This window comes from Phasianus colchicus, chromosome 8 (genome assembly GCF_987193195.1).
Source record: "Phasianus colchicus chromosome 8, bPhaCol1.hap1.1, whole genome shotgun sequence".
Classification (NCBI taxonomy): domain Eukaryota; kingdom Metazoa; phylum Chordata; class Aves; order Galliformes; family Phasianidae; genus Phasianus; species Phasianus colchicus.
The window spans coordinates 21,214,308-21,226,311 of record NC_143443.1 but is presented as its reverse complement, the minus strand read 5'-3'; the positions used below and the strand labels follow the sequence as shown (position 1 = coordinate 21,226,311).

The 12,004-nt window shown below is 39.7% G+C and overlaps 1 protein-coding gene across 7 annotated transcripts in view; it reads right to left on the bottom strand.

Moving 5' to 3' along the window:
- IDE (insulin degrading enzyme) overlaps positions 1 to 11,979 on the bottom strand; it is a 55,809-nt gene extending 43,830 nt beyond the window's left edge. Inside the window, exons 1-4 of one of the 7 annotated variants that reach the window (XM_031597729.2) lie at positions 11,915 to 11,979; positions 3,663 to 3,847; positions 2,116 to 2,323; positions 1,048 to 1,217 (exon numbers count right to left, since the gene is read on the bottom strand). In XM_031597729.2, the coding sequence (XP_031453589.1) occupies positions 1,048 to 1,217; positions 2,116 to 2,323; positions 3,663 to 3,822 (538 nt within the window). In that variant the 5' untranslated portion in view covers positions 3,823 to 3,847; positions 11,915 to 11,979. Of the gene's footprint in view, positions 1 to 1,047; positions 1,218 to 2,115; positions 2,324 to 3,662; positions 3,848 to 5,797; positions 5,823 to 7,071; positions 7,222 to 10,880; positions 11,409 to 11,465; positions 11,553 to 11,575; positions 11,817 to 11,914 lie in introns of those variants that run through there. The other 6 variants (XM_031597730.2, XM_031597727.2, XM_090145252.1 and 3 more) reach the window with 6 other exon arrangements.
- Positions 11,980 to 12,004: the final 25 nt, after the last annotated feature.

Sequence of the window (12,004 nt, the reverse complement as noted above, 5' to 3'; positions counted from 1 at the left end):
AGAAGGCCAAATTCCACTCCTCTGAGACTACAGAATATACTTTGGATACTCACCTGCAATTTCCAAGACTTGCTTTCAAATTCATTTGTTTGGGGAATACAGTTTAAACTCCTCCTGTTTAAAACAGCCTCTTCATCAAGTGCCAAAATATTTTCCTCTTTCTTGAGACAAAGGAAGAAGCCAGTCCCTACAGTTCATTACCTGCTCTCTAACCTCCCTACTGTATGCAATATCTCATCAACTACTCACTCAGCAAATGGACCCAGCCACCAAATACATTCATGGTTAAGGGTTAAATAATGCAGTGCCCAAATTAATGGCACTAATACTTGGACAGTTTCAAAATAAACTTGCAACTCGTGTATAAAATAACTTCAGCAAAACCTCCAATTAAACTTCTGCCAAAGCATATAACAGCTTTGGTTTTAAACATCACCATGATCTGTTACTTTAATGCTTTTTAAATTGAGGCTTTTTAGTTTTCATTAGTGAGCACTCTGTGATTAATAAAGACTGAAAAACACCATCAGCCGTAGGACTGGGATTTGTTCAAAAATAGTTAACCTAGACATCTGCTGCTGCATTTTATGCTTCATACTTTCTTTTCACGTTCTTACTCAGTAATTGTCAAGTTACTTTGCTAATCTTTCTGATTTCACCTAATCACTGTCACCCAGTCTTAACAGAATACTACTTAGCAAAAAGAATGTGACTAACAACAGTTAAAACACAGTCCATCCACATTGCCACGCACAAAGAAGTACAGTACCAAATTACGACAAACTGAATCACTGGAAAACAGCATCCATTGCAGTGATTATCAAAATCATAAAGAATGCCTCATCGCTATCATGCAAGTCTCGCATCATGTTTTGTCTAGCTTGGTTTGGTCTACCATGTGGAAAATGTAATAAAGCACTACAATAAACATGCGTGGAGCAGAAAAGAAAGCAGAATTGTTTCACTCCAGTCTTGATCAACTTCATATAATAACAATGCATACGCTACACAGAACTCCAATAGAAGAAGAATAATTTTCTGACAAACCTGTTCCAAATTTACTGAAGGGATGATTAGGGTTTCCAGTAGCCTTCTCCAATTGAAACAATCTCCAGGCATCATTCATCAGATTCTTTTCATGCTCAGAATCAACAGCGTTCACTTCCCTATCTTTGCAGCTTTCGTCAAACAAAGGGCACAGGAAAAACTGGGCAAATCTAAACAGAAAATTTTCAAATCAACTTTCCATTACATTTATTTATAGTATGAAGTATCCCTCCTGAAAATAACTGATTACTTTTCAGTGCAGAATTCACAAATTCCACAACAGTTTTGACACTGATTCATTAGTTCTCAATTTCTTTACCTATAAATGCAGACTACAACATACTCCACAAAGAATCAACCTTATATCACAAATCATACATAGAAAACTTCTACTGTATAGAAGTTTAGCTGCAAGAGGTTCTTAATCTTGTGAATCAAATCATTTTTTTCAGATACAGATGAAACAAGGAACTTTGACAGCAAAGAGCTCAGTCTTTATGGTGACTATGAACAAGCTGATCACCAACACAGAAATTCTGTGGCAAAAGCAAGGGATTAAAAGAAACCAAAAAGTTTCCTAAAACAACGCTTCTTACAAAGGGAAAAATCCACTCTCCATCTCACTGACCAGTGCCCTTAAATTTCTGCTCTTTCCCACAAAAGGCAGAGGTTTCAGTCATTTCTCTTTACTAATGACATCCAATTTTATTTCTAGACTTTATCCTTATGCTATCAAAGAAGTAAGATTTACGTGGCATGCACAGTACTTGATGATACAGTCAGAGCATTTGCATAACACATAAGTTCACTGTCACATTCTGTTCCCCATGTGTTTGAAAATATTCAATATAAATACAATCTTCAAAAATTCTCCCTTGGTGAAGAAGTCTGCAAACTGAAAAAAAATGATAATTGAGAAACACCTTTTAAATTGAAGTCATTTATTATCAGTTTTAACAAAAGACAACGCTCTGAACCCTTTCTTTAATAACATAGTGAAAACAGCATGAGGAAGAACTCTTAAGCCATTTCAAATAGCAGCAATAATTTAAATGGAAGTGTGTTTACCTGTCTAATGCACCTTCTAGATGTTCGTGTGACACATCAAAGTAATAGTTTGTATGCTCTCCACTGGTGAAAGCATTGGAGCTGCCTGCATGCTCACTGAGAAATTGACTATATTCGTTCTCTTTTGGGTATTTCTTGGTTCCCAGAAACAGCATATGCTCACAAAAATGACTAAGTCCAGCAATGTTGGGCGGATCAGACAAAGACCCTGCAAGAGGAAAAATGTCATAAAACCACTGACAAAAAGTAATGATCAAATCTTAAGTCTTTTAAAGTTCTTTATATCACAGTATATATATTGCCCAAGCCAATTGTACAAATTCTGTAGTTGTAAGTAGACACTTGGCAGCTAACAGTCAACTAAAGTCAATCTTAAAAAAAAAAAAAAAGGAAATTTAAAATGAGTAACTGAACCAATTACCATCTCAGCCTGCATTGATTGCTTTTCAGACAAATAAGATTTAAATTGAAGTTCATGATTCATAATCTGTATAGACCTGGCAGATCACAATGTTCTGTCTTCTATAGTTTGATTTTAATAACTGCTCTGCATTAAAAGGCAGCAATTGACAGCTACAATTAAGGAGGTGTTTCCCCTGTGGTTTACAGGATGAGTAATAACTTGTGATTAATTGCCAGGACACAAGCAGGTACTGGCAGTCAGTGAGGAGGTGAGAAGGCAGACACTTTAGGAGACAACAAAGGCTTCCTGGAATGTAAGGCAGAAGCATGAAGTTCAAATCTGGCAGTCCTGCTTTGGACATTACAACAGTGTGCAATGGGAGAATAGGTGGAGGTAACAGAGACGTTTCCTCCAGCACACGTGCAGGACCAGGACATAGTTGGTTATTACTATCATAGTATCCAAGAAAACCAGATTTGGGATCCTCTGAACTAGGTAATGATTTGTACCAGAAGTTTACAAAGTTACTTTACTACTTGTGTCCTAACATCAATGACACAAAGAGCTCCCAACTATACACACTGCAAAAGGATGAGTAAAGATGCTTACTTTGGAAGTAAGTGAGAAACTGTCACTTTGAGAAATACCTCCAATAAAAGAAAAGGCTTCCACAGCTTCAAAGATACCGCCTTCCCTTTCTATTCCTTCTATTTCTATTTGCAACTTAAGCATCACTGCAGTTAGGGTGTGCCTCCTTACCTCCTCCAGCACTACAGCACCTTCTCACCTCAATTCATCAACAATTTCACAAGAAAAAAAAGTCTGACGTGACAGATGGAACCATCTGAAATAATTGTACTCACATCCGCCCCTTTCCTGCTTACAAAAGAGCTTTCATAACATGAAACTTACTCATTAAAAGACATATTTCTACACTTGAGTAAACACAATTTGCCAAGAGAATTTAATTAGCTCTCGTAATTTTCAACTTAGTACGTCAAAGGATTAAGCTCTAAATTTCAGTAAAAGACCAGGCTAGCAACTAGATATTACTCCTGCCAGTTTATTTGCAATTAACATACCAAAATTTAAAGAATTTTAATGATATAATAATCGTTTAATGAACACAAATTGCATTAAATACCTATGTGCACATCCAGTGCTGCTGAAGACTTATCCGTGGTGGGGTCACTAATGAGAAGTGCTTTAATGCCATTTGCCAGTTCCAGTCCACGATATTCTCGTTTATCCTCAGGTGATTTGATAATTTCATTTGTTATTCTCTTAATAGCAGGATTGTTCATTTTGTTATTTGTCTCCTTCTGAAGACTTAAGGAAAATAAAAGAGAATTCACTTACTGTTTTTACTTAAGACCTGTTCATAGATTAACAGTTACGTTAGAGAATAAGCTGCGGGTGATAGAGACAGCAAGGAATTTAGTTCTGCACAACACTCATATAATATAGCTCAAATCCTGAGAGATTCTTGCAAAAAAAAAAAAAAAAAAATAGGCTGAACAATGAAAAAAAAAAAACTGATCACATAATTGAATGTTTACAGTTTCACTAGCAGTAATTAAAAAATAACTTAGCAAAGTAATAACATGCCCCTGTTCAACTATGATAAGAATGAAATAAATCCTATGTTGCTATCTTGAATATACTTCCAGGTTTTGGGAAAGTATTTTCACTGAAGCTTCTGAACTGGTAGTTGTATTCTGTATGCTGTTTAAAACCAATACCACAACAACTGGGTTTGTACAGTCAGACGTGAAAGGGTAACATCATTTACACTATTACCAGAAACATACCAACAGAAGAATCACCATGATCAGTGACTGCTTCCTATGTATAAAATTCTACTATTTTGCAGATGGAAGGTGGATCATTATAAAGCAAAGCAGCAAAGTAGGCATTAGATCTTTAAAAAAATTTTGGAAAAAGTAAAAAGACTATCTGGAATTTTCAAATAGACTGAAAGAAAGTACAGTTACCAACAAGAATTATAATCCAAGTAAAAAATTCTGGAGTATAGAAAGCATCAAGGAATAATCAGAATTTGAACACTGCCAAGCCAGAGCCAATAATAAACAATACAGAATAGCACCTGTAAATGTGCTGCAAGGTGCATTTCGGAAGGAAATACTTTCATTACTAACTATACTTTTTTTTTTTTTTTTTTTTTAAGCTCAGTCAAATGCCATAACTAACCCCCAACTTGGATGCTGAAATTAATTTACTCTAATTTACATCTCTCATACATTTACTGGCTTAACGTTATATGCAGAGTGCACCTATCATTCACAATCTCCATAGCATACTCCAAGCACAGAAACTTCTGTTTCTTTGCATCAAGAATGTGTGTTGTGGAATAAACATCCCTGTTTAAAGTTCAGAGTATGAAGTAGAAAAACTCTATTGTAAGCGTATATCTAAGCATAAAGGAAGAACTGATACTACCTTTCATAGACAAAGTAACTAAGCTGTTCTTAATTCTATTTCACTGTCTCTTCTACACAGTTCTATTGGACTGACAAATATAAGCATTCAGGAGAACAAATGCTTATACTACATATAAGCATTGTTCTTATACTATATATTATACAGAATGGCTGTATTTCCTGATTTCTGTATTTCCTGATTTCACCTCCACTAACACACAACTATCAGTTGGCTTTCAATCAAAGCCTTCTGCCTCATTAACATACTAGTTACCAAACAGAAGATGAAGGTATACTATAAGATTTCAAATCTGGGAGGTTTCACATGCTACAGAGTTTCCTTGTCACGTGGTAACTCCTTATTTCTCTACCTCCTCATTGAGTCACAGAATGTTGATTGTTCACAACTCATCATTCCAATGTGATTCATCAAATTACACAGCTTCCGTGAAACCTCAGTTTTCAACTGATGTCTTGTGAAGCTGCACACCTCCACCTCATTTTATCATCATTCCCTACTTGTTCCTCCTCCACAACTACCTCTAGTTTAGCAGTCAAATTTCAGAACAGGAAATCTACAATTCTCAAAAGATCAAGTGATTAAGCCTTCCAACTAAGGACTTAATTCTGTATCTCTTTATTGATTGTTATTTTCATGGGCATTGTGAATGTAAGATTCTCTTTTAGCTCCAAGAGTGTTCATATGCTTAAGCCAGAATTACTTCTTGAAAGCCACATAAATTGTGCTAGCAGAAGCAAGAGAGCAAGAGCAGATGAACCACACAATATATTTGGAAGGCAGTGTGTCAAAAGAAAACAAAACATACAGGTCCAATACCTTCTAGCTAAAGCACTACTCCTTCTGGTGCTACGCAACTATAACACAATAGCTAGAAAAGAAAATGCAATTTAAGACAGCATATTTATACAGTGACATTTTCTTAAGCAAACTGTAAGCCCCATTCATTCGCAACTGCTTTTTGACAACAGAAAAAAAAGTAACAAACAGAACTTTTTTATTTCTAGTTTATTTGAGAAGTAGGTTAATTCCTTAAGTTATGCTGAGAGCCTGTCCTAAAGTACTGGTGCTATATCTACTTGCTATGCTATCATCACAGCCAGCACTGGATGCTGACATCCAGTAGGAAAGAAATTTATCCACAAACTAGACAAATCCCTATTCAGCAACTAGGAAATCCTTAACATTCTTCCCTCCCATCAAAATGGCTTCACATGTACAAGAAAAGTCTAAGTTGGTTGCAGTAAAGTAACATTCTATTATTTAAGGTCCATTTTTGTAACAAGTTGTAGGCAGGCACTCCCTCAAAACCAGTGAGGCTTCCTGGGGAAGCCGGCTTCCACCTGCAGAGTACAACAGAGTGGGAGAGAGTGGGAGTGGGATAAATGATAGGTGAGTCTGCCTACTTATTTTAGTCTAAGTTATTTTAGTAAACTTATTGTAATTAAAAATCAACCACTGTAGCCAAGCCTAAGTTTAGTGTTTGAACAATTAAAGACCGTATTTGAAAACCAATTAACAGAAACTCCTGAGAGCTGCCTTCATTGCATGAATGTAACTAGCTAATAAAAATATGACCCTGAAAGCACAAACTCCAAAGCACTTTTCAAGATTTGTCATCATAACAGGCTGCACAAGTTGAAGTCAAATGTTGATAGGTAAGTCTAAGGTAGACAAACAGCTATAAACACTCATCAGCTTCAAGTAACCAGATGGAGGACAACCAACATCTCTGCAGATTTCCATGCTTATTTTCAACATATATCAGTTGTCTTAAAACTTGGGGATTCCCTGAAACTTTCTTACAACTGAACCTGAATTTCTTTTACACACATCTGTGGGAGCATCAATGTGCTTGCTGTAAGTTTACACTGTATATATTAGAATCTGCTTTGTTCCTGGTCTTCATGTCTCATGTGTTCTGATTACACTTGTCATGCTGGCTGCAATACAAATATTCTAACTCCACGTTGACAACAGGAAGAACCAATCTCAGTTTCTATCTGTTTCAAGATATTTTTTTTTTATTATTTGTATGCCCACCTGTATTTTAGTTTTCTTTTAAATTCCAAATTTCATTGCCTACCACTTACCAGAAGGAAACCTTTCTTGAGTCCAAACTTCTTTGTTCTGTCTTGTAAGGGATCTAGCACTGACACAAGCAGCCTGTATTACCTACTAATCCTTGTGGTTTACAGTCCTTAGTAACTTAGACAAAGACTTCTTCAGCTGGCAATGCCTGGAGCAAAAGAAGAGCTGTGTGCTTCAGCAGGAGGCCTGGGGCTGCAGAACTACAGCCAAGAGAACTCACAGTAAGTTTTCTCTCCTTTCCTGCAGTAAACTATTATCACTGAGTTGAGCACTGTGAAGGATTCCATGAAATTCTTTAGTTACAAGCTAGTGGCTTTGCAATTATAAAATAAATCTCCATTCTTTCACATGTCTTTAACCCTCATCTCCTTTAAGTCTGCCATTCCTCATGGCAGCAGCAGCATTTGACAGCATTGTGACATCTTTATGAGCGTAACAGTGACATTAGCAATAAACCAACATGTAATTGACCAGCTATCTCAGCTTATTGATTCACTTGTACACCACAATTAAAGTCTATTTTTTAAACTAAATCAGAACAGTTGTTTTCCTAAAATCAGGCTGCTGTTTTTATTAAGGTATATAGATACTTTAATATACACCATCAATATATTAAAAATTTGAACAGAAAGCAAGTAATCTCAACAAACATAATTAAATCTTCTCAGCCAACCATTACCATAAAGGATGCTTCAGAACAATCATCATAAACCATTCAGGTTATGTAGTTCAAAAGTAGCCAAACCTAGTAAGTCTTCTTCTACATACAGAGAGATTAAAACAGTTGATATGATTCAACATCCATAACCCACAGCAGCAATCTGCTGTGAATTTACTTGTCAAGAAGCTACAGAATGCATCTCAGATTCCAACACATTCCTGATGCTGATCTGAATAAATGTGATTGCATACACAGACTGCATAAGTAGATAAACCATGACTTAATCAGTGCTCCCAAGTTATTAAAAACAACTAATCGTGCCAAATCAGGCAAGTTTGAGGATGATGAATATTTATAAGGCTTTGTCATGTAGTTCATTTTGAAGAAATTCTGAAGTCTAGCTCCAATGAAAGCATTTTCAGAACCTTGGCCTCCAGCTTTCTGCTAGTCTGGAATCCACAGAAAACTCCCTCATAATGACAGCGGCCAGGGCAGATGCTGCCTTCCTTGCTCTCCTTCTCAGAAGGGTCCAGCTTCTGCAGCTTCTACGTTACATCCATAAGGCTCAGTCTGCTACAGGTTTCACTGCCAAGGGGCTGTAACACTGGGCACGATTACCAGCATTACTGGTACCAGCATTAATGACATGACAGCACATTGTGAACTTGGCAAAACCAAGGACCATGGTCGTTTCACCTGTACGATTCAGGCCTGAAGAGCAAAACATCATGTTTTCAGCAGCCTTGGCTTGGTCAAACAGGATGGGATCAAAATACCATAAAGCTAACGCAGTGCCTTAAAACTATATTCCTTTGCTTAACATTTTATAGTTTCCAAAGGTTAAAAAAAAGAAAAAAATAAACAAAAAAGCAGAACATTATACAATCTGCCATCAGACACAGCAATAAAGGATAACAATTTTTGTCCTAAACCTCTAAATCACTTTAGATTACATTCTCTCTCTTTAAAAATTCCTTGCAAAGAATTCATTAAACACTTCTTCCAGGATAAAAATGTTTTATCCAGGTTCAAACTAAACAATCCTTTTCCCAGTATTTGTTGCTTCAATTAGGCAATATCAAATTCTGATGCTTAAACAACAGTGTTTGCTTTTTTTTTTTTTTTTTAAACATTTAAGCAAAATTATCTGGGGTTTTGGTCTTCAGACAATTATGACAATACAGATTCTTCAGAATGACTTCCTAAGTCTGGCACAACATTTTACATTGCATCATTATATGCATCAGTCTCAAATCACACGCTAAGAACAAGACTGATAACAATTTCCATGTCATATGTTTATGTACTTGAAAAGTGTATTTTACTTTCTTCAGAAACATTCATATGAATTCATTTCATTGTGCTATGCATCAAATCCCCACAAGCCAATGGGATTCCCCTTCACCCTTCCTCTCTTGCTGACATTTCCCCACCATTCCATCACCACAGGGCACGATAAACAGCTACAGGGCAGCAGCAGTGCCAGCACAGCCCTGCACGTGCCAGGAAACAAGCAGAACTGGATGCCATGGAAGAGACTGCTGTGCTTTATTCTAGAATGGATTGGGATGTGTACTTCATACATTGTGTCAGCAATTAACACATCAGATTGTCCAAGACTGTCTGTAAAGCCAACTCACCTAACACTTTATGCTACCATCTGTCTCAAACCCTCAAACTTAAAAACTTGTGAGGTCTGAAGAAAAAAAAATAAAAATAAAAAAAGATGAGAGAAACTTTCGTTACACTGCACAACAGAAGTACATGGAAAGATATGAGAACTGGCAAGAAAAACTTATCTAGCAACAAAACCACAAAGAACTTTAGGATTTGGTATCATGAACAGCACTGTAATCCCCTGTTAAAAACAACTGCTTATTTAACATTAGAGCTTTGACAGAACCAACAGAGCTCTAACAATGAGCAGCGTCCTGTGGTGTGTTTCAGCAAAGGAATTCCAGACTATTTACCTATTTTTGTTCTGATTTTTATTATTTTAGACAATTCAGTTCAAGTTCTACTGCTACACTGTGAATAAATCTTCAACTTAGAGCAATTTTTTCCATTTTGATCTTTCAGACAAGTTACAATTCTGACTCTAAAAACAACTTGCAGAAGGTCAGGCCTTCCAAATAGAGAGCTACAGTAAATCAACTTTTGAACAAGCCTCAACAAAAAAATCACCTGACTGAAAATATACAGCCCTACATCATCAATACAGTTTATCAGCTCAGTGTCTTACATTGCTGAGAACAGAAAGATACTCACTGACAGACCACATGCATCCAAATAAGTGTAGGCACAGTACAGTTAAATTAATTCCTCTCCAGACATTCTCATTACAAAGTGTCCTTTGGCTATCTTGCTAAAAAGACCAACATTATGAAAGTACCCAATACGATAGAATTAATATATCAGAAAAATCAACCCAATATGACTTCCCAAATGCTCTGACAGTATTTTTAGTAAATGACTTCAGTGAGCAACTGCAGTGACCCCTAACCACATGCTAACACCTTCCAGCTCAGTGAAATGCTAGAGGTAAGGAACCTTTTTCCCTCTTCCCTCTTTCTTTCTCTGGAGCTCTGGAGGTAGCAGAGCAGGGAACTACTTTTGTGTTCACGTGCAATAAGCCAACGATAGCTGGCACTCTGATAAAGTTCCTGAATGTAGCAACTTCACCATAGTTTTACACACATGTAAATACACTTGTAGGGACATCACAACGCCAGTACAATTTGCTCTTTTGTTGAGGCTAAAGCAGCTAATTTCAATGTTGTGTGCAAGATGAGAAGAGATAAGAAGGTCTAACATGGAAATTATCCCTGTTACTCAATTATTAAAATACATCTGTTCCAGAGTCTTAATTTTCACAAGTTCTCCGTCTTTAAAAAAAAAAAAAAAACAAACCTATCTGAAGTACTAAGCCTCCTCTGCCCCCTCTCATTTCATTATAATTTATGTAGATCCTAATTCACAATCAAACTGATGATTAATTCATGGTTGTAGGCAGTATGAAAACACAACAGGCCTACTCACACACAGCAAAGTCCAAATACTGTATACTTCAAACACTCCAAGAGAAGTAAGCCAGCAGAAAGAACGACAGCCTCGGCAAAGCAGCGGCTCAGAGCACGCACTGTGGATTACCTTCACAGCAGCCAACAGACGCCGTACGTTCATGCCGTGGTGCACACGGCAATCACCAACAATAACGGTGCGCCCAAAGTTTGCCACACGAGCAGTTGACGGCATGAGTCATCATAAGTCATTGTTTTCCCAAGGAAAAGAAAAGCTACTTTGCCGTCTTACTTTTGCGCCGTTAAATATAGCTTTGGCCATCAGGGCAACAGGCACGGCACCTACAGAGGGAAGAGAACAAAGTTCTCCTCTCCTTCCTGTCAACTTCGGGTAACTCGGAGCAACGTATTTCTGCCCCGTTTGGGATGTTTGCGCTTCAGGAGAGCAGGGCGAGCGAAGCAACATTAGAACTCCTTTTTTAAAGGAAAACGAAGGCAAAAAACGCAACAACAACCAACGACCAGTAAGCCCACCCGGCACGCAAAGGAACGCCGCAGCAGGGCAGCAGACGCCCGCCCTGCCGGTACCGGCGGCGCAGCGCAGGGCACAGCAGGCCGCCCGCCCCCCGCTCCCCTCGCGGTTTCCCCGCGGCCCCGCGTTCCGGGCTGCCCTCGTTCCCCACGGAGCCGGGGCTGCCCCGGCCGCACAACGCACCTCGGCCCCGGCCCTCACACGACCTGGGGGCTGCGGGCGGATCTCCGGCCCGTCACGCGGCGCCGTTCCCCCTCCGCCCGGTTCCCCCGCCTCACGCGCACGCACCGTACCCGAGAAAGCCTCGCTGAGGAGCGAACTGTGAGGCCGGGGCGGCCCAGGGACGCGCGCAGCCCAGCAGAGCCCGCCTCAGCTCAGGGAGCAGCCGCTGCCGCATATCCCGGCCCCGCCGCCCGTGCCCGGCCTCGCCCCGCCGCACGGCCCGGCCCGGTCCTGCTCAGCACGCGCCGCTCCTCAGCTCAGCTCAGCGCCGCGGCCGGCGGCGGCGCCATCTTCTCCGCCCGCCTCCCCTCCCCGCCCGGCCAATCCCTCCCCGGCGCCCTCGGGGTCCCGTCCGCCCTCCTCGCCCGGCGGGGCCGCTTCCACCGCGCCGGGCCTAGCGGGGCCCGTACCTGGGGGCGCGTCGGGCTGCCTCTGCTGCCGGCGGGGCGGGGGCTGCGGCTGGGGAGGGGGCGGGGGGCCTCTGGGAGGAGGCGGAGGCG